General features: G+C 40.0%; 2 protein-coding genes across 2 annotated transcripts; both read left to right on the top strand.

Annotated features, from left to right (window-relative positions):
* Nucleotides 1–1568: 1568 nt before the first annotated feature.
* On the top strand, nt 1569–20089 carry smc1b (structural maintenance of chromosomes 1B). Its single transcript, XM_053319478.1, has 25 exons — nt 1569–1677; nt 1866–2054; nt 2680–2792; nt 2968–3171; nt 4494–4732; nt 8190–8445; nt 9033–9173; nt 9369–9451; nt 10137–10344; nt 11130–11315; nt 11417–11608; nt 12744–12890; nt 13026–13163; nt 13688–13804; nt 14160–14266; nt 14742–14883; nt 15002–15147; nt 15581–15734; nt 15863–15961; nt 16067–16223; nt 16341–16495; nt 17870–18021; nt 18788–18857; nt 19615–19725; nt 19946–20089. The coding sequence occupies exons 1-25, from the start codon at nt 1569–1571 to the stop codon at nt 20087–20089; spliced, it is 3759 nt and encodes a 1252-aa protein (XP_053175453.1).
* Nucleotides 20090–21336: 1247 nt separating this feature from the next.
* On the top strand, nt 21337–26230 carry borcs5 (BLOC-1 related complex subunit 5). The gene is made up of 4 exons (XM_053319282.1): nt 21337–21500; nt 23101–23244; nt 23931–24088; nt 25236–26230. Exons 1-4 carry the CDS (start codon nt 21443–21445, stop codon nt 25467–25469), a joined length of 594 nt encoding a protein of 197 aa, XP_053175257.1. The 5' UTR covers nt 21337–21442; the 3' UTR covers nt 25470–26230.
* Nucleotides 26231–26612: the final 382 nt, after the last annotated feature.

Raw genomic sequence — 26612 nt, forward strand, 5'->3', positions numbered from 1 at the left:
CTTAGAAGCTATTAAAGTTGTTATGATGTGTGTTACAATAATAAATGTGTGTTTGGGTTATTTTAAATCATGTGGATTTGTCATTTGCTATTAGATAAAAAACTGTTTAATAATGCCCATCATATTTAGGCCTGTGTCTATAACACTCTGACTATAAAGCAGAATTTGTATTATTATTTTTATAGAGGCATATTCAGTAATTGTTGTGGTTTAATATTAGAGTTTGACGTTGATTCAGTAACTTAATGTTGACAGTGTAATTTTGATTTAACGTATTTTCAATGACTTGCTGGAGCCTGCACTTTAAACCCATATTCATTATATAGCTGTAAATTGAATATATTTTGGTAAACAGGTAAAAATAACAATACTTGTGTCAGTGTCCAACTATCTATCGACTTAACTTAAGTATCTGCTAAACCCAACTGAGTTCAATGTGACCAGTTCTCCCACAGCAGGCATGAGAATATCTGATCTTTTTTTCGTGAACTTGTGACTTTATCATGTTGGAGAATATCCAACTTTTTTTATCGTGAATTATTGACTTTATATTGTCGGAGAGTCTTTTTTTGTACATTTGCAAATTTATATAGTCAGAAAATATTTGACTTTTTAATCGTAAATTTGTGATATAATGTCAGAGAATCTTTTTTGTACATTTGTGACTTTATAATGTTGGAGAATATCTTCTTTCTTGAAAGTTTACAACTTTAAACTCAGAAGTTCTGACATTTTCCAACATTTTCTGGACATTTTATTTAAATCAAATATGGCCCTAATAAACCTCATAGACTGTGATAAACCTTCATATGAACATGCTGGCATGTCCATACTGTATTTTGTGTTTTCGGGACCTTTTCTTCATGTATGGCCCTAGTACATTTATGGCAGCATATTGCTACCACGCCAGGAAAAAAACGGATCAGTTTCATTATAACGTGAAACGTTTCATGTTATTCGTGATAGTTTCTTGTTATAACATTTGCTTTTCATGTTATAACATGATAACATAAATGTTTTCTGTTGTGGGAATGAGGAAATGCTGTGTGGAGAATGGATTAATTGAGGAATAAGGCTCATTTACAGGATTTGATCAAGTTCTACTTCATGCTTGGGTTGAAACGGACATCTCAACAGTGGGGTATCCATGGTGATGCCGGTTCACTGCAAAAGGCCAAGTGCCAGTTCACAACCTGATTAACCGGGGTCCACCTCCGCCAGAGACCAATTTATCACATTATAACGTGAAGCGTTATAACAATATAAATTATCATGTTATAATATGTAAATGATATAATATATAAAGTTTTATGTTATAACAAGAAACTATCACGTTATAACGTGATACTGATCCGTTTTTTTCTGGCGTGGCAGCAATACGCTCCCGTACACTTCATATGAACGTACTGACATTGTATTTGGTGTTTTCAGGGACTTTTTTCTCCCCTGTGTTTCCCGCCTATAAGTCAGTCCGCCATTACTTCACGGGACTTTCGTTTTAAAAAAAAACTTAAAAAAAAAAACTTGACACTGGATGCTTCACAGACCTCATTAATAGTGAGCATAAAATGGGTTATTTAAGACAAATTGACATTGAAAACTTCAAGTCATGGCGAGGAAAGCAGGTTATTGGTCCTTTTATGCGATTTAACTGCATAATTGGCACAAATGGCTCTGGTAAGTTAACTTTTAATAGTTGCATTTAGCAGACTCACTGAGCTAGCTATGTTAAACTAAGCAACCTTAATATGCACCCATTATCGGACAATGCTTTATTATAGCATTATATTATATATGTATCTGTCATTTATAACCAGTTAATGATAAGTTTTCTGCTAAAATATATGTGGTAAAATATCTATTAGGTAAGTCCAATGTGATGGACGCCGTGAGCTTTGCCATGGGAGAGCGTGCAGCCTCCCTCCGGGTGAAGCACCTTAGGGAGCTGATACACGGAGCTCACATCGGACGGCCGGTGTCCAACAGCGGCAGCGTGGCCATGCGCTACCGGGACGATGAAGACCACGAGACGGTCTACTGTCGGACCATCTCAGGTTAGCTCAGTAGGTTGAGTTGTATCACTGTAGGACCTGATAATGTTATAATATACCGATAATGTAATAAAAAACCCTCATAACTCAATAAAACATGTAATAAGTCCCAATGTAATAAAAAACCCTCATAACTCAATAAAACATGGAATAAGTCCCAATGTAATAAAAAACCCTCATAACTCAATAAAACATGGAATAAGTCCCAATAATGTAATAAAAACCCCTCATAACTCAATAAAAAAATGTAATAAGTCCTGATAATGTAATAAAAAAAAACCTCATAACTCAATACAAAAATGTAATAAAACCTGATAATGTAATAACTTCCTGATAATGTAATAAAGTAATGTAACAACCTCTGTACTAATGATGTAATAAATTATGACATTAACAGGAGATTATTACATTATTCTGTTAACCTCTGTGAACCTAAAACCTTTTTTTATTACTATCCTCTTCTAAAGACATTTAAGTTTAACTAACTTGACACCAGTGTGTACAGACCTGTGAATTAATTGTGACATTTAAGTTTGGATTCTCATCTCTCGTTAGAATAAATACTTTTTAGGTAGCCAGTAGTTTTTGGTCAAATCTGTCTTAACTCTCATTCATTCTAATTTCTCAGGCGACTCCTCTGAGTATCGTATCAATGGCGTACATGTCACTCTGGCTAAATATCTGGAGGAGCTGGAGAAGATTGGCATTGTGACCAAAGCTCGAAACTGTCTGGTGTTCCAGGTAAAATGTCGAGGATATTTCTACCAGAATCACAATTGTTCTATACATAAATTCAGGATTTGATGGAGCTGAAATCAGATGAGAAGATGACATCAAATACTCTTTATATGAATGTGAGAAATATCTATGAACACATATGAAAGGTGCTGTCACTCTTTATTCTCCTCACCACCAGGGGGCAGTGGAGTCCATAGCTTTGAAAGACCCGAAGGAGAGGACCAAGATGTTCGAGCTCATCAGTCAGTCCAAGGAGTTTGCTGCAGAGTATGAAAAGAAGAAAGAAGCCCTGCAGAGAGCCAAAGAGGACACTCAGTTTCAGTTCAACAAGAAGAAATCTGCCACTGCCGAGAGGAAGCAGGTGTCCCAGGAAAAAATAGAGGTAACACAAACAGAGGGATTCAATTTTGTTTTCTATCTTGCTGTAATAACCTGTGCATCTTAACACACCCAAAGTCACCAAACATATACACCAATTATTCCTGCCAGCTCCTTTCATAACCACCCACAGGTAAATTAAGTGTCTGGCTGAGAGCATGTGGCTTGTATTAATTTCCAATCTGGAGGAATCAATACTACTGCAGCACTCGGCTTCCCAAATCAGTGATTTGAACTTGAATCCTGAAAGACACAAACATGGAGATGCTTTCTATTTTTGACTTTAAATTCAACGAGGCAAGCCACAGGTCAGTTTGAATAGTAACATAAATAGAGGAGGGCAAAAATGATGTGGAAAGACTGTAAGTAATGAAGTGAGCACTAAATTTCTCAGGCTAGTATTGTAAAATGAAGCTATAATAGTCATAAGTTCTACAAAATGCATATTTAACCCTCGTGTCGTCCTCCCGGGTCAAATTGACCCCATCCGTTTTGACTGTTCCTTCTTTCCTCTGTTCCTTCCATCCTCCTTCCCTCCTTTCCTTCCTTACCTCCTTCTCTCTTTCTTTCCTCCCTCCTTTCCTTCCTTCTCCCTCCCTCCCTCCTTTCCTTCCTTCTTTCCTCCGTCCTTTCCTTCCTCCCTCCCTCCTTTCCTTCCTTTTTTCCTCACTCCTTTGCCAAGACTTATCTCTGTAGATTTAAGTGATGTAGAGAGCAGCAGGAGTAAGATTATGCTCCTAAATTACTAAAATATCTTATTATTTATTTGTGTATTTAGCAAGGACTGTGCCCATTAATAAACATTGAGATAAGACGCTATTTTTCATCTGTAGTCCCTGGACAGATGTTACAGTCACTCTAAAAACAAATTATGAGATTGAAATTGCAAAATTATTGAGATCATTTTTAAGCATGCAGAGCAATAATAAAAAGAGAAAAAAAATAGTAATAACAAACATAATTCAGAACACCTTTATACAACATTGTCGAGTACTATTTAAAACATGCAATACAGAAGCTCATAATACAAGATGCGCAAAACAATAAAACTAGAGAGATATTGATGTGAAGAGAGATATGGTTAAAATAAGACCACATTATGCTGCACTGTTAGACACTATCTGAAACGGGCAAAGCAGAAGCATGGACATAAAAAGCACACACAGTTTATAAAATACATAAATCAAGCCTGACACAATAAAGGCAAGCCCTCCCATGTGCTCACAGTAATGGTAGCATGCAGTGGATTGAAGTTAAGTGGCCTTAGTCTCCCTTGAGCTCTCCTGTCCATTGATTGTCTGCACCTCCCACATGTCTCTTTTCCAGGCCCAGAAGTACCAGACACTGGTGGATGACCTTCACCAAAACCGCCTGCAGCTGAGCCTGGCTGAGCTGTATCATAATGAGAAGGGCATCGGCGTCCTCAGCGACACCCTGAGTGAGGAACAGCAGACTGCAGCCGCTCAGAACAATAAACTGGTAAACTCAGAGCAGACGGTCAAAACCTGCAAGAAGGAACATGGGCGACTCACCAGAGAGCTGCAGCACATGGAGAAGGAGATCCGGTACATAAATGTCTTTTTTAACACTCAAACTACTAGAAAGGCTGTAACAGTAATTCTAGACCATTCATACATTACTTGGATGCAATTACAATAATCAATATCAAATCTAACAATAAATGGATCTATAATGTTAGGATAGGTAATAATAAACATCAGGACACAACATTTAAATTCTAATGAATGTGAAAGTTTATTAATTAATCAACAGCTGCAGAACCTGCTATTTTAATTACAGATACTAATTCGAATTAGATCAACACTCACTCACAAGTTCATTCTTCCTTGGATCTTATACAATAACTCGTAAAACATCACAAATATACATTTTGATGCATACTAAAGCTGATGCATATAAGTACGTATGAAATGCATATACTCCAAAATCTGATCGTTACAGGAAAAGAATATGAACATTTGTCAAACTGCGGGAAAACTAAACTGATTTAGAAAGCAGTATTTATATTAGTGAGCTAGAGATACCAAACTGTTATATTAGAATACAAATATCATGCTGTAAAATCATAATGAAAGTATTCTCGTCAAAGTGGGAGCAAACACCAAACAGGTAATCTCTACCTTCCATGTGCAGCTCCCACACACTACTTTGTTCCTCCTCAAAGTGTGCTCACTTGAACACGGCATCGAGCTGTTTTAAGAGCAAACACCCTGCATCATTTTCACTGACGCTTGTGGATCAATTACTCACAGTCAACACAGGTAATCTCCACCTTCCATGTGCAGCTCCCACACACTACTGTGAGACATTTGTCACAAGTGTCCTTTGTTTTGCAGTTTCTCCACGCTTGGCACAGCCTTCTTCTCTCCATCTGCCGCTCCTTCTGTCTGAGTCCTGGCTCTCACATCTTCACTTCTGAGGCTTTTTTTGCTCTCATGTGACTGGAGCAAAGTTCATCTTTGAGTCACATTATGTTCTTCTGTGACGTCCTCTCATTGGTGCATTTCTTGAACAGGATGGCAGCATTTATCACTCCACTGAGTTCCTCCTCTAGCGCATCTACTACGACCTTGGTTCTGTTGTAGTATGTGACTGTTTCTGGGTTTAACTTTGTGGCCACTTGTGATGGCAACAGCTTTGTGGACCATGCTGAGAATCCAGATGTTTTCCTTGCTTTGCATTAATAAACTGTTTGTAGCATTGTCAATTTTCAGCACCGCTGTTGCTTTACGCTTGGTGTTGAGCTCTCGTCTGCTCTTTTTTTACTTTGCCAACCAGGCTGGTTTTCTTGGCCTGTAGTGATTTGGCCAGTGGTGATGTTCGTCCCCTTCCACAGGTAAGGCTCAACCATTTTCGACACCATACTATCTCCTAGTCGTTAACCTGGCCTCCGTGTCTCGTCTTTGTGCCATTCATCACATCATTCATATCAGCAGTGAGCCAAAATTTTATACCAAATTGATCAGGTTTGCTCGCTTTAAACTGAAAGCTGCACCTTTCTTTTGTTGGACAAAGCTGCTCATCAACAGTGATGTCAGGACCAGGCATGGTTCTGGACGAATCTCTCCTAGACTTCGGTTCACCAGGGCAAATTGTTCTCTTGCATGTGTGTGTGTCTGGTCTCCTTTTTATCAAAACGCAGGAACCACATGCTTTCCTGGATTCTGTTTCAGGACATGGTCTCCTTGAACATTACATAGCCTCAGTCAGCCAGCCAGAAGCTTGCCAAGTCCATTTCTTTCCACCTTGAGCGCCATGAATGTAGACTAGAGCAGTGAAGGTCTTTTGCTCATCGACGGTCATATCCCATGAACTTGATTATGTATGCCTCGGCTACAGTGCTGTCGCTGATGTGCTTCAACATCATCAACCAAACACAGCAAAGTGGTGAGAGCATCTTCAGTGTTGCGCTTGGCGTGTGCCGTGGGTCCTGCAGCTTCGGTCATGACATTTTGACTTTGTTACTTTCCTCTATTTCACCTGAGTGTACAACAGTCCACACTGTGCCATATTTTGCTGTTTGCCTCTCTGCTGAAGGTGGACTCAGTGGGACAGCTTCTTCTTCCAGTGGTGTGATGGGCTGAGTGCTCTTGTGGTTGGAATATCTGGCACAGCTGATAACTCGTTTTGCACTGTTGCCAAAAAATGTTAGTCTAATTAGTTTGTTACATTTTATGTAGTCTGATATCAGTGATAATATAATAAATGCATAAGATCTTATAAGACCAATAGCCTAACCTGCAGCATACATTACCTGGAATATTAGCAGACGCAGAGTTGGGAGTGTCTAGCCAGCTTTTATTGTGAAGGGACCAATGTCTGAATCGCTGTCTGAATCACTCCCAGAGTCAGTATCAGATGAACTCTCAAGAGACCAGGAGACGTCACTATCTGATCCTGCTCCTCCACCAGACTCTAGCAGGCTCATCAAGGCTCTGAAGCATCACTAAAGCCTCTGTGGCAGTCATTCTCCTCTTTGCTGACATTTTGTTCTGAAATATTTAATATATTTTTGTTCAGTTCAAAACAAGGCTAGGTTTTATCTTTGCTTTAACAGCGTAAAACAAGTAATAAAAAATAGTTGCTTGGCAACTGTGATGCAAATCTTCGAGAGTTTGAAAAGGGTTACTGAAATGATACACTGTCATACATACAAGTTATTAAATTGCAAAATTACTGCTTTGGTAGTTCTAGTATTAAAAAGGTTTCTTGTGCTTTGGATTTATTTTTAGGGGCAGTTTTGTGTTACTTTGAAACTGAATATTTACTTTTCATAACTTGGAAAACATGTCTGAAAGAAATCTATTATTAACCAGTATATAACTACATTACATTGTAGGTAGCAGAGCAGAAAATGTATTGATTTTGTCCCTCACCATTTCTAAAAGCAAACCGAAGATGATTGCATCTATTAAGCTTTAACCCTCGTGTCGTCCTCCCGGGTCAAATTGACCCCATCTCTTTTGACTGTTCCTTCTTTCCTCCCTTCCTTCCTTCCTTCCACCTGTCCTTCCTTCCTCCTTCTCCTTCTTTATTTCCTTCCTCTCTCTTTCCTCCCCTCCTTCCTTCCTTCCTTCCTTCCTTCCTTCCTCCTTTCCTCCCTCCCTCTTCCTCTCTCTCTTTCCTCCCTCCTACCTTCCCCCCTTCCTTCTTTCCTCTGTCCTTCTTTCCTTCCTTCCTCTTTTCCTTTCTCCCTCCCTCCCTCCTTCCTTCTTTCCTTCCTCTCTCCTACCTTCCTTCCTTCCTCTTTTCCTTTCTCCCTCCCTCCCTCCCTCTCTCCTTCCTTCTTTCCTCCCTCCCTCCTACTATCCTTCCTTCCTTCTTTCCTCCGTCCTTCCTTCTTTCCTTTCCTCCCTTCCTTCTTCCTCCCTTCCTTCCTTGACTTGAGGACAACAGGAGGGTTAATAGAACCAGCTTATCATATTAATAGATAGGTGTTGTGTGCTTGTTAGTCTGTAATGAACTAGAATTCACTTTGGTCTCCTCTCACGTGCCGCCCAGTTCCCAGGAGCATGTCCTGTCCCAGTCTCGGTCCCAGTACATCAAAGCCAAAGTCAACACCTCCCATCACAAGAAGAAGGCAGACGGGATCCGTGACACACTGAAGAAGGGTCAGAAGCTGATAACTGTTAAAGAGCAGGAGCTGGCAGAGGGTCGGCAGGAAATCTCTGAGCTTGAGCGGACCTGGAAGAGCTATGAGAAGCAAGTCAAGAAGGAGGGAGTCTCCAGGATGGACATCGAGCTGGATGAGGATCAGGTGAGAATGAGTAAAATGATGGCATCTCTTTTCCCATCTGGTCGAACCAAAAGTCAGTTAACATGAAGTAAAAGAGAGCGACTGGCAGGTCGGAGGGCTATAATGTTTTTGTTTTGTTCATCATATATACAGCTGCGATGATTAGCTGATTGACAGGAAGTTGATTGCTGCATTTCTGTATCTTTTATTATTATTATTTTTTGAGTTTTGGACTGTTGATAAGACAAAACAAGATTTTGAGATGCCTTGTTGGGCTTCAGGAAATTGTAACAGACATAACAGACATACATGTTGCAGGTTTCTATTTCAATTTCAAACTATTTTCTGATTTATTATGCCGGCCTCCCAAGGTGAGAATATTTACAAAAAAGTGGAGAAGCTGCCTGTCGACTCCTGTGTGTACATTTATTTGCTGTATTTTCTCATACGTTCTCTTCCCAAATAGATTTTTATGTGTTTGATTTTATTTGTTAAACTTTAAATTCAGGCACCTTACATAAACAGATATCTAAAAATCTCCAGGGATGAATTAACATTACATTAACATAAAATCCTCAGCCTATTTTTTCCATGTAATTCTGTTACAGCTGGAGCGATACAAAGAGCTGAAGGAACTTGCTAGAAAGCAGAGCGCCGTCCTCAGCCAGCAGGCAGATAAGCTGGACTGGGAGGTGAAAGCGGACATTGAGAAGATGGCATTCGACCAGCGCAGAAAGAAGGAAGTGGAGGTGAAGTCACTGACACAGTTTTGCTGACACAACACACACTTCGTTTAGTTTCAATTCAATATCCAAAAAAAAAAAAAGATTGAACAGCTGCTGTTGTGCTGCAGTATGTGTATCTAATTGTCTGCCTTGCTCACTAATGAATCTCTAATTAATATTTCCCTAATTATACCGATCTTGGAACATCGCCCGCTGCAGGTTGGGATCAGGAACAACCAGACTCAGCTGGAAGATTTGACTCGCAGAGCAGAGAAGCTAGAGGAGTACACCAAGATGTGCCAGTATGTCATCATGTGTTTACCTTATGCCATACATACAGATAGATAGATAGATAGGTAGATAGGTAGATAGATAGATAGGTGGCTAGGTAGATATTTAATTTATCCTAAATATAAAATGCATCTGTAACTATTCAAAAGAGAGAGAAAAAACTAAAATAATTACTAAAATACCCCAAAATTGTACTAAATGGACTGTACTTGGACTGTACTTATATAGCGCCTTTCTAGTCTTTACGACCACCCAAAATGCTTTACGTTACAACTCATTCATCCATTCACACACATTCATACACTGACTGGCAGGGGCTACCACGCAGGGTGCTAACCTGCTCATCAGGGGGAATTTAACCATTCATTCTCATTCGCACACCGTTGGTGCAGCAACGGGAGCAATTTGGGGTTAAGTGTCTTGCCGAAGGACACATCGACATGTGGACTGGAGGAGCCGGGAATCAAACCGCTCTACCTCCTGAGCCCAGATAAAATAAAACAAAAGTATATGTAATGAATAATAATAAAGTGCCCTGCAGTATCTAAATATATATACATGCAATGACAGCAAATTAAAAGTTTGTCAATCTTAATGACTTGAACTTCATAGTTATTCAGGAGCAACAAATTAAATACTTTAAAATCAGAGTGTAACATGACAGAAGGACACTTGAGGAGTCACTGTTTGTGTCAGGTCGTCTCTGGAGGAGTGCCGTCAGCAGGAGGAGAGCCTGACTGCAGAGCTGCAGCAGGGCCGCCAGCGCAGCGTGGTGGTGAACGAGGAGCTGGGCCAGGTGCTGGAGGAGCTGGGGAACGCTTCCCTGGACAGCCAAGAGAGCAAACGCCAACTGCGGCGCAAAGAGCTGCTAGAGAGGCTTCGCAGACTCTATCCTGAAAGTGTGGTAAGAGACAAACGAGCATAATGATGCAGAGGAAACAGACGTTCAGGGAGAGGTCTTAACATTGAGACAGACTTGTTGGCAAACACTTCCTTTGCTGAATTTTGTTTCCTGGAAGCTGAAAATATTTTTTAGAGTTCAAAAGAAACATTTTGTTAGTAGTGTTGCTTTAGGGATGGCAGCGTTGATTCATGTGTCAGTCGGTCAATCCAGCATTTTGGTCCACACTGACGGATTTCATCAACTATTAGACTGCCATGTTAGACTGCCAGATTTTCATTCATGGTCTCCACCCTTCCCTGCAACGCCACACTGACCACAGTGAGGTTGGCACTTTTGGTTTTGAGTGAAATTTCTCCACAGCTATGTTGATTAATTACAATGGAAACTGGCACACATATTAGGATGAATTATTATTTCTTAACTTTAATACTAAATACCTGCAAAACATTCAAACATCCCTGTCAGTCTCAGCTGTACTTTGTGTTTAATGCTAATTAGCTAGCAAGCAAAGCTAACATGCTAATGCACTAAACTCTATATGGTGAACATAGCAGCTAAACATCAGCATGTAGTCATTGTGAGTATAATAGCATGCAGATGTTAACACTTCACTGTTTTCCATCAGTTGAATATTACCACCAACCACTTTAGGAAGTAGTCCCCCATTATTCAGAACCTTTCAGTTGTTTAAAGTTTTAATGTTTATCTTTTCATAATTTCTGACCCCATCTTTTGAAGTTCAGAAACTGAAACTGAAACTATTTTTTTTCAACTTTCTGTCCCAGTATGGCCGTCTGTTTGACGTGTGCAGCCCCATCCATAAGAAGTACCAGCTGGCTGTCACCAAGGTACTTGGCCACTTCATGAACGCCATCGTGGTGACCACAGAGAAAGTGGCCCGTGACTGTATCGACTTCATCAAAGAGGAGCGATCCGAACCCGAGACCTTCCTGCCCATTGACTACTTGGATGTAAGTTGAAACAGAAAGGTTGGGAATCAACTTAACACATACTTTCTCAGTTTGACACACATGTTCGTACTCCGTGTCAATGATAACCAACTCTACTCCAGGTGAGCCCTCTGAACGAGCGACTGAGGGACGTCCCAGGTGCCAAGATGGTGGTGGATGTCATACAGGTTAACAATTCCACAGGTGCCGCTCAGCTGAAGAAGGTTGTGCAGTTTGTCTGTGGCAACGCGCTGGTGTGTGAGAACATCAAAGAGGCGAGGAGCGTGGCTTTTGACAGGAAGGAGCGCATTAAGGTATGACTGGAGCGACGGTCACTTATAATTTAGTATATCCATTAACATTTGTATCGTCCTCCCGGGTCAAATTGACCCCGTCTGTTTTGACTGTTCCTTTTTTCCTCCTTTCCTTCCGTCCGTCTGTCCTTCCTTCCTTCTTCCCTTTTCTCCCTCCTTTCCTTCCTTCTTTCCTCTTTCCCTTTCTACCTCCCTCCCTCCTTCCTTCTTTCCCTCCCTCCTTCCTTCCTCTCTTCCTTTCCTCCCCCCTTCCTTCTTTCCTTTCCTCCCTCCTTTCCTCCCTTCCTCCCTCCTTTCCTTCTTCCTCCCTTCCATCCTTCCTCCCTCCCTCCTTTCCTTCCTTCTTCCTCCCTTCCTCCCTTGACTCAAGGACAACAGCACGACATAGTCACAAGAAATCATATTTGTTTCAATAGTCATGTTTAGTCATGCTGCCACACTCCATTCTTTGTTGTCATTTTACAATAATGATAATTTAATTTGTGGACTCCTTTTCAAGCCAGAAGTAATTAGTGCTTTCCCTTTCAAATAGACAGCGTGAAAGACAATAACCACATTAATGCTTTTTGATTGCATTTTGAAGTTATTAAGAGAAGGCATTGTTGCAGACAGCTTTCTATAAAGGTTTGTACTCAACCAAAGAAAATAGTGTTTGACTGAAATCGTATCTAGTCTCGACACTAGATATCAAACACTATATTGTATTCAGTTACAGTGAGCTGTAAATTCATCACTTGTAAGTAGAAGGCAACATCATCTCAGAGCCTGCAAAGCCTCTCTTCCTCTGGGAAACTCTCCTGATCCTGTCTCTGTGTCAGACTCACTATTGTTGGCGGCTGTCTCTTACTCTGCTGCTAGGTGTGCAGCCCCACCTCTTCTTCTTGTATCGTTTAATGGCAGGTGGCAACCAGTGCTGAGGTGCATTACCATCATCAACCGTGCTATAGAGTGAACCAGCGTTATCTACCCCCACAAACAAACAGTGCTGTCTTCTCACTACACTTTCAGGGGTGGGAAACCCCAAAAGTTTAGCAAGGGCCAGGTGTAACACAAGCAGTTGTCCAACCAATTAGAATTTAGTCAGACGAGCATATCGACTAACCTCTCTACTGTTAATCAAATGTGTTTCCTGCAGACAGTGGCTCTGGATGGGACGCTGTTTACAAAGTCAGGTATTATCTCTGGAGGCTCCAGTGACCTGCGGACCAAAGCGCGCTGCTGGGACGAGAAGGCTGTGGCAAAGTTGAAGGAACGCAAGGAACAGCTGATGTCTGAGATACGCGTGAGTCAACGCATGTCGTCAACAGCTGCTCTGTCTACACATAACTCTCATCCATTGTTCTGCTAAATATACTGTGTATTTATTACTGAATTTAAAATGCTTTCATTCATGACTTTTTTCTTGGTCCTATGAAAGGATCTGATGAGGCTGAAGCGGAAGGAGGCGGACTTGAAACAGATCATTGCTCATGCTCAGGGTGCTCAGACCCGCCTCAAATACTCCAAAACTGAGATGGATAACCTCCGGAAGAAAAACATCCTCAGATGTCAAGCGGTAGGATTAAAGAATGTCGATTATATTTAGAATAATATCACCAACAAGAAAGATGCTCATTCACTTGGTTTTAATGTATGTGGTGTATCACTGTCACTTTCGTCCTCCTGGGTCAAATTGACCCCGTCTGTCCTTCTCTCTTTCCTTCCTTCCCCCTTCCTCTTTTCCTTTCTCCCTCCCTCCCTCCTTCTCTCTTTTCTCACTTCCTTCCTCTATTCCCTTTTCTTCCTTCCTTCCTTCCTCCCTCCCTCCCTCCTTCTTTTCTTCCCTCCTTCCTTACTCCCTGCTTTCCTTCTTTCCTCCCTTCCTTCCTCCCTCCTTTCCTTCTGTCTTCCTCTCCTACCTCCCTTCCTTCTTTCCGTTCCTCCCTTCTTCATCCCTTCCTTCCTTGACGCGAGGACAACAGGAGGGTTAAAGGAACATGCAAGAATAAAATATGATGACATGGAAGCAGAGATTAATTGCCAGTTCACAGCTTCAGAGTTACTTACTGTGTCTTTTCATGTCATGCTGATCGTTTTCAGGAGATTTCTCGCATGGAAAGTGAAATGGCAAACCTGGAATCTCAAATCCAGATGCAGCAGGAAAGCGTAGAGGCGAAAGAGGCAAAGATGACGAAGATCAAAAAACAGATTGAACAGGTTCTGTTGTCAGCACACTTTCTTCAACCTTTGTTTGAGACTCAGTCTGCAATTTTGATGCGAGTGCTGAAGCTCAAGTTCCTAGGGGATAATTGTAGAAATTCAACATTTACATTTAATTATAGTATTTTTATATAACATCAATTAAGAACACTGTGCAATCATGTAATTACATTATTTATAATTGTAGTTGAATTATGGTATTTATGAAAGTTCTTCTATTATGTTGCAGATAGTAAGTAAAGAAAATACTTCTTTTGAGACAAACACTAAATAAACTATTTTACAGGAAAAGTTTTCACCAAGTATTATATTAACTGCTGCTTGTATAAAAGTGTAGGTGTTCTGTTTGCAGATGGAGGATGTGGTGTTTGATGACTTCTGTGCTGAGATCGGCGTGAACAGCATCAGAGAGTATGAGCAGGAGCATCTGAAACATCAGGCAGAGCTCGATAAGAAGCGGTACGGCATAATCAACACTTTAAAAGATAAAGAATTGCTTTGGAAGAAAGGAAGAAAATGGAGAACATCTTTATATTATTTTGATTTTATGAGGAATTGCATATATAATTACTATATTTACTATGAAAAACACGTATGCATAAGCTTATAAAATCACAACAGGTCACCAAATGTTTGTAATACAGAGTTGCTAAAAGAAAAGTAGACAGTGCAAAGCTTCAGTTTGTTTTAGGTTTAATTTCTTATAGAATATTTATTGTTTTATTATGTGTTTTAATGCAATTAATTCACTTAGCCATAACATAATTACAATAAACAAATTCAATTTTTGTGTGACAGACTTGCATAATAAGGTTATTTTATGTGTATTAAAATTAAGAATCATCATTATATAATCACATCATTTGTACTTGTATTATAATTATGGTATGTATGAAAGTTCTCAGGTGTTTATAACAGCGTCTCGTCCCTTCAGGCTGGAGTTTGAGAGCCACTGCGCTCGCTTGAATGCACAACTGGAATATAATCAAGAGCAGCTGAAGCAGCAGGAGAAGAAACTCCAAAAAATGGTGGAGACCATTGAGAATGAGGAGAGGACAGTGGTTGAGCAGAGGAAGGTGATCATCTCCGGCAGTCATTCTGTGTTAACTCTGATTATAGTTACTACCTTCTGTAATTTGTCACAGTGTGGATGATTCTCTGCAACAGCCTGTTTTTTTAAATTCTGTCTTTCAGGTTGAGGAGACGCTGCTGGTGTCAGTGGAAGACGGTGAGAACAAACTACTGGAGCTGAAGGACGAGCTGCAGTCTAAGAAGCGTCAAGTGGCCGCTGCTAAATCTGAGCTGGACCAGAAAACTCAGAGGCTCCAAGAATTCAACAAGTAATACTGCCACTAATAATATAACAAGTAATACTACCACTAATAATATAGTACTACTGTTGCTGTTACTGTGATGTTGTGCTGCTACTTAACCCACCACTGCTACTGCTGCCACTATTAATCAATCAATCAGACTTTATTTATAACGCACCTTTCATACAGCTTAATGTAGTTTAAAGTGCTTTACAGTAGGTAGGTTTGTGTCTCATGTTGATTAGTTTATTTATATTTTGCTGACAAAGCTGTTGACTGAGCAACATGTGATGTTTTGTGCAGATCATTCTGATATTAATGTTTTCTGACTCTTCTTCTGGCTCTTACTTTGGCAATGTGAAAAGTTTCAGGAGAATGTCTGCACCCCTAATCCTTCTGTTTAAGGAACCAAACTGCTAAAATACTCCAAGAAACGTTGCCCTGTCTCTGTTTCTCTCAGAGAGCTGATGAAGCTTCAGCGGGATGTGTTGGCTGCAGAGACGGCTTTGGAGCAGAAACGTTTGGCCAGACACAACCTGCTGCTGGCCTGTAAGATCCAGGGCCTGCCCATCAATCTGCAGTCAGGGAGCCTGGATGAAATTAGTGAGGTGCAGGTAAAGACATACAGCAGAGATCTACAGTCTTTTTTTTGTTTTAGTTCTGTCCAATCCTGGAGGAGTGTTAATTAGATCATATGAATAAGGGACCATCACATTACTACTGATTCTTCCGGTCTGTGCAGCTCGACACAGAATCTGAGAGCACTTCAGCCACCATGCACATCTACGACAGAGAGGCTCAACTAGTGATCGACTACTCTGGTCTGAATGAAGAGTTCAGGGTGAGACGTCAAGACCACAGACTCATCATCTCTCAATTCTCTCTCAGTGCCCCTTATTCATGCATACCATACCTTGTGTGTGTGTGTGTGTGTGTGTGTGTGTAGACCGCACGGTCAGAGGAGGAAGTGGAGGCCTGCGTGGAGAAGCTGAAGGAGTCCGTTTCCTCCATAGAGGGAGTGCTACATCGTACAACCGCACCCAACCTGAAAGCTCTGGAGAAGATGAGGGAGGTGAAAGACAAACTACAGGGAGTGACGGACGGTACTCTGTTGTTTTATTTACCTGTTTTATCTTTATATTATATTATCTATATATTTGATTAATGAATAAAACTCCTGAATGGGGATTATATCTATTTATCTCTTTTCCGTCACTCAGCGTTTGAGGCGAGCACCAGAGCAGCGAGGAAGTGCAGTCAAGAGTTTGAACAAGTCAAAGCTCGGCGCTTCCAGCTCTTCAGCCAGTGCTTCGAGCACGTGTCTGTCGTTATTGACCAGATCTATAAAAGAATATGCAGGAACAGAAGCGCTCAGGTGAACACAAACACACATGTTGCTCTTTTTTTTTGTCCACCAGGGGGCAGCAAAGACAACTTGTGACATTGACATATCGTCACCTTTAAAGCTGATATGACGAACTTCCTTATTTCCACATCCAGCAGCTATATTATTGCTGATTTGGAGTTGTGTTTCTGTCGACCTGGTGAATATGAGTCCAATATTCACTCTCTTTTAACTCTGTTTTTACTCTCTACCAACTCCTGAGGTAAATACTGTGGTTCTTTAGAGGCTTAGTACTCCACTATGTTCACCAGCTAGTCTCTAACTGTATCTGTTTGCTGATTATTGCTGAGCAGGTAGTGAATAGTGAGGTTTTAGAGCTTTTACTCTGAAAACAGCTGCTGAAAATGAATGAACCAAAAAAGTAAAGTTGCAGCCAGACAACCAAACAATCAGCTTAGAGGGAAACATCAGTATTTTTTAACATAGACCCTGTTTTACAATCATTTGGGTCTAAGTGACTAATAGGGCATCGATATTGGTTCAGTTAAAGTTGTTTTTGCTACTTAAAGACTCAGATCATTTTTGTTAACGTTTGCCAACAAAAGTAAAAACTGTAGCAGCATTATGACTAACTTTTCCGTTTCCTTACAGTCAACGGCAGTGAAAGTCAAACCTCTGTATGCAGATGAATATGTGGCTGATTTACTGTAATTCCTCACAGTTACGTATTGAAATCACATTTTTCTTCCCTTGTGGGTCTGAGTATTAGGTCTAACCAGCCTCACTCTTTTCATCCAGTTGTTTCTGTGGAGGTAAAACAGTCTCCAGGAGGACGATGTTGATGAACGGCGTAATTCAATTTGTAGTACTTCTAAATTTTCTGAGTGTGGCAGCAACAGGAGAAGTTTTCCCCTTCATTCGTCAGAGAGCAGTGACTTCTGGGTGAACTCCTCTCGCTCAATACTTGACCAGTTTTAAAAAATGTATCAGCTGCGGAGTTGCTGATTATTCTCTGTAGGTTGATCTCTACAAGCAACGTCTCTAAAATCACACACTGTCATCTGATGAATTGTTGCTGTAAAAAAAAAAAAAAAAGATTATCGCTTCTCTGAGTCATTTGTCTTTTGTCCCCTAAAGTTGTGTTGTAAAAAGTTTGAAAAGTGCTTTTAATGTAACCAATCAGTCAAGTTTCTGTGCTCTTCAGGGATGATTTACTGCACACTGAACTGTTAATAATAACTACGTGAATACATCTATTTGTTTTTCTTATCCACCGTGTTTCCCACATGAAGGCCACTTTGAGTTCAGCTAAGCGTAAAACGTTTAAAGTAATGCAAGAAGGTGTTACAAACAAGAGCAAGATGATTTAAATTAAATGAAAATCTCTTAAAAAATGTGCTTCAGGCTATTCTGAGCGCTGAGAATCCAGACGAGCCGTACCTGGGCGGCATCAACTACAACTGCGTGGCTCCAGGGAAACGCTTCATGTCTATGGACAATCTGTCCGGTGGAGAAAAGGCCATCGCTGCTCTCGCCCTGTTGTTCGCCATCCACAGGTAACTCCGCATGCAAACGCCACTACAGACTAGATTATATCAAAAAACATCCGATTCTAATAGATGAAACTGGAGCTTTATATAGTATATATAAGTGTTGAGAAGGTTGCCGACAATGAGCGAAAGGAATCACAGAGAGTAATAAAAAGCTGTAAATGTGCATAATAATAACAGCAAATGAGAGGAATAAATATTATAAAGTATTCTTACTGACAGAGAAACACACCACGCTATTTCCTATTTCCATTTCCCCCCAAATCCCTGAGCAAAAACAAATCTGTGTTTACTAGACATAAATTTAACTGGACAGCTGGATAATTACCCCCCACAGCTTTTACAAAACAAAACAGAACAAAAGGAATCGCTGCACAGCTGTTGACACATGAAATATCTCTCAGAAACTACCAATTTTTATTTTTTTCCCCCCCTTCAAAGTCCGGGGGCTCTGAGCTTGTAATGATCATGAGTCTCTAAACTGATGAATGGTATAATAAACTAAAGGGCTTGAATTTAGGAAAGCCTCTCAATCACTCACATTCCCTAAAGCCCATCCATCAATACTGATCCTTTTTTCTTTTTTTACACTGAAACTATTATTCCTTCCTAAATTAAATATTTCTTCTACCTCTTTTGTGACTGACACTTCTTCCCTTTTGTTGTAGCTCTTGTCACATGTGATCTAATACTTGTTGCATTAATTGTTACGGCTAAGGCTCTGACACTTGACCCACATTACTGGTTTTAATGTGTCTATCATCCCTCTCAGCTTCCTTCCTGCTCCTTTCTTCATTTTGGACGAGGTGGATGCAGCCTTGGACAACTCAAACATCGGCAAGGTGAGAAACCTCACAACAGCAGACTTCTTCTCAGTCAGAAGTTGTATCTATCTGCTACAATCCCTCAACTTCACACAGCACATTCTTGATCTGTTCTACTCAGACGGGGAGTTCTGGTCCTCTGAAAATGTGGCCGTGGAAGTAACTTAGAACTGCATTCTATCAAAAGGCCTCCAGGGGGCGATCGTTTTGGTGTCAAAAGGACTTCCGTCTCAATACAAGTCAATGGAGAATTCACCAACTTCTCACTTGATTTCTAACCTCAGTGAACGTTTTCAAAATGTGTTTATGGTCTCAATCGCTAGTTTAAAGCCTTCTTCAATGCAGTATGATGTTCATTTGTGAAATTTTGGCCTCCCTGATTTTATATATGACGATAAAGCAGGGTATGCATTAGGGCGTGGCTACGTCCTGATTGACAGGTTGATTGACCAATGTCCTCGAGATCCAGCCCTCGCAACCATAGTAACCTCCCCACTCCGCCCATGGCTCCGCCTCATACCCATATAAGTAGAATCCGTGTTTTTTATTTTTCCCAGTATGCACCTGAAATTTTCAAGATGGCGCTGCCCAGATTTGAAACTATTGGCTTCCGAGCAGCAATCCACAAACCAATGGGTGACGTCACGGATGTTACATCCATTTCTTTTATACAGTCTATGGTTCTACTCCTCTGTCTGTTCTCTCAATCCCACACATCTCCAGCTTCAATCTCCACATCTCTCTGATCATCAACCCTGATTTTTTATGCATCCAGGTGACCAGTTTCATCAGGGAGGAGTCCCGAGAGAACATGCAGATCATCGTCATCTCCCTGAAGGAGGAGTTCTTCTCCAAGGCCGACGCTTTGCTCGGAGTTTATTCAGATGTAACAAACTTTTTAAAAAAATGTTTAAAGTTGAAGTAGGAGTCAGTTTGTTTGTTTTCCAAATTCAAATAAGCTGTCTTGGCATGACAGATACAGTACAGAAGTATTTAACATTAACAGATGATTACAAATAAATATACAATATGCAAATATCAACAAACATACCAAATACAGGAGTCTTTATGTATGTTGTGTTTTACATTCCTTCTCTCATTCACAGTTTGATGTATGCATGTTAAGCCGCATCCTGACCCTGGATCTGCGTCCCTACCCTCTGGCCGAAGAGGAAAATGGGAGTCAGGTGGAGACGGAGTCCAGAGAGGCCAAAAGAGAGGTCTCACGTAGTCAGGAATCCACTGCATGAACCGTTTAGTTCTGCTGTCTTTTTGCCCACTGTTCATATTGGCAGTCTTCAGTATGTTCACAGTTACTTCAAAACTACATTATAATCGTAGTATTATTTATAAGTGGTATTCTTTAACATAAAATAATGACTTTCATGTTCAGTTTTAGTCTGTTCTACTTTTTGTATTTTTCTTGGGTTGAAAGTTCAGACCTCATGCTGTTTACTGCCTGATTTGACTCATTAGCCTCTTTATGAGCAGGTAGTGTTTAAATTGACCCACACATAAATTCTTGCTGATTTAGTCAATAACAAGACTCAAGGTAAAAAAAAAAAAAATCTTAAATACAATGATAATATTTAAATGGTTAGATGGCAAATACAACATTAAAGGAGGATTCTGTTCATGTTTATAAGTCTCCAGGATGTTGGTGATAAAATGTTGCTATGTATTGTTGCATGTATTTTATGTACTTTATGATTGTATTTACATTATACTTTTAAATTTGACTGATGTTTATATATTAAAACTGTGCATTAAATCTACAGAGTTGAAGATTATGCGTGTTTTATTCAGCAAAGTGAGGCTATATGGTTTTTGGCAAAATAAAACACCTTATTAACCACCGATTTTTTTTCTTGCAAAATTCCGACTAATGTTTTTCTCAAATTATCCCCCCTCCTTACCCTGATCCCTCCTTCTCCAGGTCAGTTTTTGTTCTTTTTTTTGGACATATATGGCCCTAATATGCCACTATATTTATTGAATTAAAATACCCGGTGCTATTTTTAAATATATGAACAATCAAATGATAGGTTTACAATATTTTAAACCTGTTCAGGTATCCATATGAAAGAAGATTCCTTTTCCCTTTTCTTTTTGTCTCAGTGACTAAGAGAATACAGTTAAATTTATTTCGTAATTAAATTACATAACATAACGCTTTTATATGTAACTAGTTATTCCCCAACACTGGTGATGAAGGATACCAACCAGTAGATTTTAGAGGTTTATTGGTGTAATACCTCGTTTGGCCTCTAGAGCAGTGGTGGCGCTGCTGAGCTGATCCGGATATAAAAGGAATCACGTGATCAATATTTACGGAAGTGTAGCCTCACTGTGGACAGGAACAAGCGCACAGTCATTACCTTTTTTAACAATTAACTCGTATTAATATAAAGAAAGGGTATTTTTTCAAGCAACGCAGGTTATCACATAACTACAGGATTAAAGTCTAGTCAGGATTTTGCTTCAGATGGATGTTTTATAGCCTCCGTGTTGCGTTTGGAGGTCGTATGAAGCTTTTACAGGAGGTGTTTCGTCCTTGTTTTGTGTCTGGAAACATTAACAGGAGCTAATCAACATTTAGCACCATGGGAGCCGAGCAGAGCGGAGATGCAGAGCACAAACACTCAGACTACAGCTCCTCAGGTGAGACTACCTTCCTCCTTTATACTGAGGAGGATTTATTAATTAATACTCTTCACATGTAAGTGGCAGCTTGTGTTTAAATGTCTGTACAGCAGCTATCTTAGGTCTTTGAAGGATGTGTAGTACTTGTTCATGCTCCTATTCCACTATTATTCAATTATAGTTATATTTTTGAGTCCTCTGTGTATTTGCATATTGCTAATTATATGTTTATAGTTACTAGCTCCTTCTACATCTTGATAAACTACAGCATTGAAATACTCACTGCATGTTACTGCATCACGAATTATAATAAAGCACTCTGAAATCCTGAATAATGAATATTTTTACTACTTTTTAGTATATTTTGTGTATTCAAGCATCTTTATATTATTGTGTTACTACTTTTAGTTAAAGGAGAGTTTTTAAGTCAACAGTTTATTGGTTTATTTGCACATTTGTAAAATAAAAGTCAGAGAAACATGACTAAAAATAACAAATTAAACACACGTGCAGGTGAGGGAGAAACTCACTACAGGCTTATCATTAACTTGATTAATATTACATACAAACATTGCAAATTACAATAAAGCAAAACAGCAAAAATTATAAGTTAAAAAAACAAACAAGACAAACTTGCAAACATTACAAAATCTGCATTATATACTAGGATATTTTGTCATTAGAACATTTTTGACTTTCATTTGTATCTGTTCATTTGTGTCACGTGCCCTGACACTGAAAGAGGAAGAGGTTCCTCCTGTTCATACTGACTCTTAAAAGATTCCCTTCATAATGTGATGTGAGAGGGGACCAAATGCTTTTAAATGTTAAACTGAAGCTTATTCAAGGATTCATTCCAGCCATGTAGATAGATGAAAGAGAACGAAATACCATACTCACGTCCCGCTGATTGAAATAAAAAATATAATACAATAAAGAACATCTATATAATGGGCATAATGAGTCAATAAATAGATGAGTAATATATAAAGTAAGAGATAAAAAGCTTATATGAGGCTTCAGCAGTCTGAGTTAGTCATATCAAGTGGATATCTGACACATTTACAGTCTGTTTAGCATCAAATTCCCTCTTTGTGTTTCCCTGTTGAGCTGTGGTGGACGTAACTATAGTAACAAAAAGAGGAAACTTGGTGCTAAAAAAACCCTAAGAATTTGACTCATTTGGATGACTGAAGCTTCGCATTAGCTTCAGATGGACTTTTAATACATTTTTCCACAGGAGGACTGGATTTGACCCCCCTTCTTTAACATTATAAATGCATTATGAAGGGATTGACTAATGGTCATTATGAACAGGAGGAATAATTACAACAAGAAAAACATGTTTCAATGTTTATTTGGGCTCCTGACTGTTGTTTTAAGACTAACCTTTAATTATGAACCAGTTCTATAAGTAACAGATCTGAGTCTCTTCTACCTTCTGTCCAAAATGACAAAACAGTAAAGTAAAAGTACGTTGTTAAAAAGAGCTTAAATGGAGTAATAAAACAATTGGTTAAGTTATAGTCAAACTAAGGCTTCAAATAAAACCCTGTGAGTTGTAACAATTAAGATCGGTGATGTTAATTCACAGAAACATTGTCGTTTGTCGTTGCAGTTGTTCCCTCTCCAGCAAAGCAGAAGGCGAAGATGGATGACATCGTGGTCGTGGCCCAGGGGACTCAGTCAATGAGAAATATCCACAACGACCCAGATGTCATAAAGCTCCAGGAGATACCCACGTTTCAGCCGCTTTTGAAAGGTAAGTTTATAGTCTAACCCTGCTGGATTTTAGAGACATTTTTATGAGATGTTTAACAAAGAGAAAAACCTCAGTACATCTTGTTAAGGCTAAGTAATGCAGGCTCACTCACAGCAGAAGTCCTATATATCTCTAACAGATATTGTGTGATTCAACTTAATATGCATGAAAGTATATATTTATATAACTGCTAACATTTTTATGGATCACTTGGCAGAATATGTACAATATGAGCGAGAGGTGAGAGAAAAGAAAAGATCAATACTTTGCACAGATAGCTGCCAAATATATATATATATATATATATATCTATATAGGCTACATAACAAAGTTTGATCTCTGTGGTCTTAGAAGTTTGACCAAGATATTTTTCAGATTGTGTCGATCTTTTGTCTGATTTCTCTCATTTCAGTTTCATCTTATTTTCCAGCAATCCCCCACTACCCCCTTTTTTAAATTCTGTAGTGAAGCTCATTGTTGCAGCAGCCCATTAGCGCTGCGGTAGAAGGTGGATAACGAGCCACGTTTCCTGTGTAGGCGCACTCTTGAAATAGCAGAGGGATAATTCTATCACATCCTGTGCATTGCTAATTACAGTAATTACCAAATGTTACACTGCAGTTAAGTGTTACTCTGCTCCAGCGTGTCACTTTTCAAAAAATCCTTTTGGCCTTCGCTCTCCGCAGGTGTGCTGAGCGGCCAGACGTCACCCAGCAGCGTGTGTCTGGAAAGGCTGGACACTGCTCAGGTTCTGCAGCTCTGCGTCCGATACCAGGACCACCTACACCAGTGTGCCGAGGCCGTGGCCTTCGACCAGAACGCCCTCGTCAAGAGGATCAAAGAAGTAAGGCCACGAGAGTGTCAGTGCAGCATGAGTCAGTCAGTGTGTTTGGATTTCTCATCACTCAAAGGAAACAAGAAGAAAACACCATGTTCCTTGTGTACTGTAGAAAGTTAAGTCTCAATATTAACCCTCCTGTTGTCCTCGAGTCAAGGGAGGAAGGAAGAAGGAAAGAAAGGAGGAAGGAAGGGAGGAAGGAAGGGAGGAAGAAGGAAGGAAACAAGGAAGGGAGGGAGGAAGGAAAGGAAGGAAGGAAAGGAAGGAAGGAAGGAAGGGAGGAAGGAAGGGAAGAGGAAAGAAGGAAGGAAGGTAGGAGGGAGGGAGGAAGGAAGGGGGGGTGGAGGAAAGGAGGGAGGAAGGAAGGGAGGAAAGGAAAGAAGGAAGGGAGGAAGGACGGAGGAAGAAAGAAAAGGGGATGGAGGAAGGAAAGAGAGAAGGAAGGGAGGAAAGAAGGAACAGTCAAAACAGACGGGGTCAATTTGACCCGGGAGGACGACAGGAAGGTTAAGAAACTTTTGGTTCAGTCATCAAACAACTGACAGCAGTTTGGATCAGTATGAATTAAATATATTTGGGTTTTGGAGTGTTGCTTTGAAAATTCAAGTCATTTGAAGATGAATTGTAATGAGTCTTTTAACTATTATTTTTCCATCTGTATATGCCCAACCATTGATTATTTGTATTAAAGTATAAGTGTATAAGTATTAGTGAAAAAAAACATCACTAGAATGATCAATAGTTAAAGTAATAAGTAGTTACAGCCCCATCAAGTGTGAGTTATAGTGACTAAATTGGTATTGCATGTGAAAATAATTAAAATATCCTTTTTCATAATAGACTCGTGCATCTGGGAAAGGTTCTGTTAAAACTTCACACATATATTAAAACATCACTTCTTTATTTTTGTTTGAATGTTTGAACCTCCATCTAATATTTCAGAAATGCTTGTACTGTACAGTTTTGCATATTTAATACTGATAATGATTTGCATGTATTAGCGACGGGCAGTTTTACAATTTTATGAGTTTTCTAGTTTTTTAAAGTTTTCCTTAGTTTTTTAGTTTTTATTTTTTTTAGATGAGTCAAAGTTTCATCAGAAGTCAAAGTCCATCTCTCTCCTTTTCTCTCTCCGCCGTCTGTTTCTTCCCAGATGGACATGTCAGTGGAAACCTTGTTCAGCATAATGCAGGAGCGCCAGAAACGCTACGCCAAGTACGCAGAGCAGATCCAGAAGGTCAACGAGATGTCGATGATCCTGCGACGCATCCAGATGGGCATCGACCAGACGGTGCCGCTGATGGAGCGACTCAACAACATGCTGCCTGAGAGCGAACGCCTGGAGCCCTTCAGCATGAGGCCCGACGGGGAATCTGTCACCAAGTAGCTTCTTTTAAAATCCTCAACGTTGCTGCTTCCTACGAACCCAGAGTACTCCGTCCGTGCCCTCAGTCCAGGAGGAAGTGCAGGTGTGTCCAGCTGTAGGAATATTAAGCTTTTATAAATGGGTTAAATAATTTCACCCGTTTCATTTTCACAGTAGAGAAGGAGCTCAGCTGAGAATATCTGAGTCTCTCCAGGTCACAATCACTTCAATTTCATTATTTTAATTAGAGCAGGGAAACTCTCTTTATCAGAAACATCCTACTTACTACTGCACTTCTATCCAGCACTCATACCACATTCATACCTGAGTCCAACCACCTGTTACCGACCACTGACTGGCCCCACTGGAGGAATCGCTAATTTTAAGATCTGCATACAATTGAACCCCAACTGTACAAGCAGCAGGCCTGGAGATTATTATTACTAATCCTCTCCCTGCAGGAAATAAACTGGCAAGCTTCCAGACACAAAAACCATCTTTGCTAATCTAAAGGCAGGAGAGGAACAGACGCATTTGATTGAGAATGAACTCCAGATGCTCAAAAAACACACACAAAAAACAAGCCCCTCCAAATGTGTCATAGGTTTTACAAACTCAAATGAATGTGAGCGACATATAAAATATCTCTAGAAGTTTGCTTCTACCTGCCAAAATATCAAGAACCACCTAAGAACCTCCAGTGGATTGAGTTTTGAATCTTAACAATAAAGACCTGATTTTCATCTCGCTCCGTTTGCCATATGTCGCCGTTTACATGACAACCGTGAACTGCTTACGTGCAGATTGACTGCTATTTTAGTGTATAATATAGGTGTATAATATTTGGGATATTATGAAGAAGAAGAAGAGGCTCAAAGAGAGAACCAAGAAGATTTTTTTCTCATTGGATTACACACAAGAAGCAAGAGGATGTACAGTGGGAGTAAAATGAGAACCGGAGCACCTCATGGACGGAGGAAAGTCTGAAATACTCTCATGAACTTTTGAACTCGACAGAACTTGACTTTAATTTATTTGGGTAGTTTTTTCCCAGCACATTGCCGAGCTTGTTTGCATGCAAAATAGTAAAGAAAGTGAAGTGAAATAGGACCTAACGGAGACCTGGACGCAGATCAGCTACAGAAGAGGGACGCTAAGGATGAG

The sequence above is a fragment of the Scomber japonicus genome, chromosome 5, assembly GCF_027409825.1.
Source record: "Scomber japonicus isolate fScoJap1 chromosome 5, fScoJap1.pri, whole genome shotgun sequence".
In the NCBI taxonomy this organism is placed as follows: Eukaryota; Metazoa; Chordata; class Actinopteri; order Scombriformes; family Scombridae; genus Scomber; species Scomber japonicus.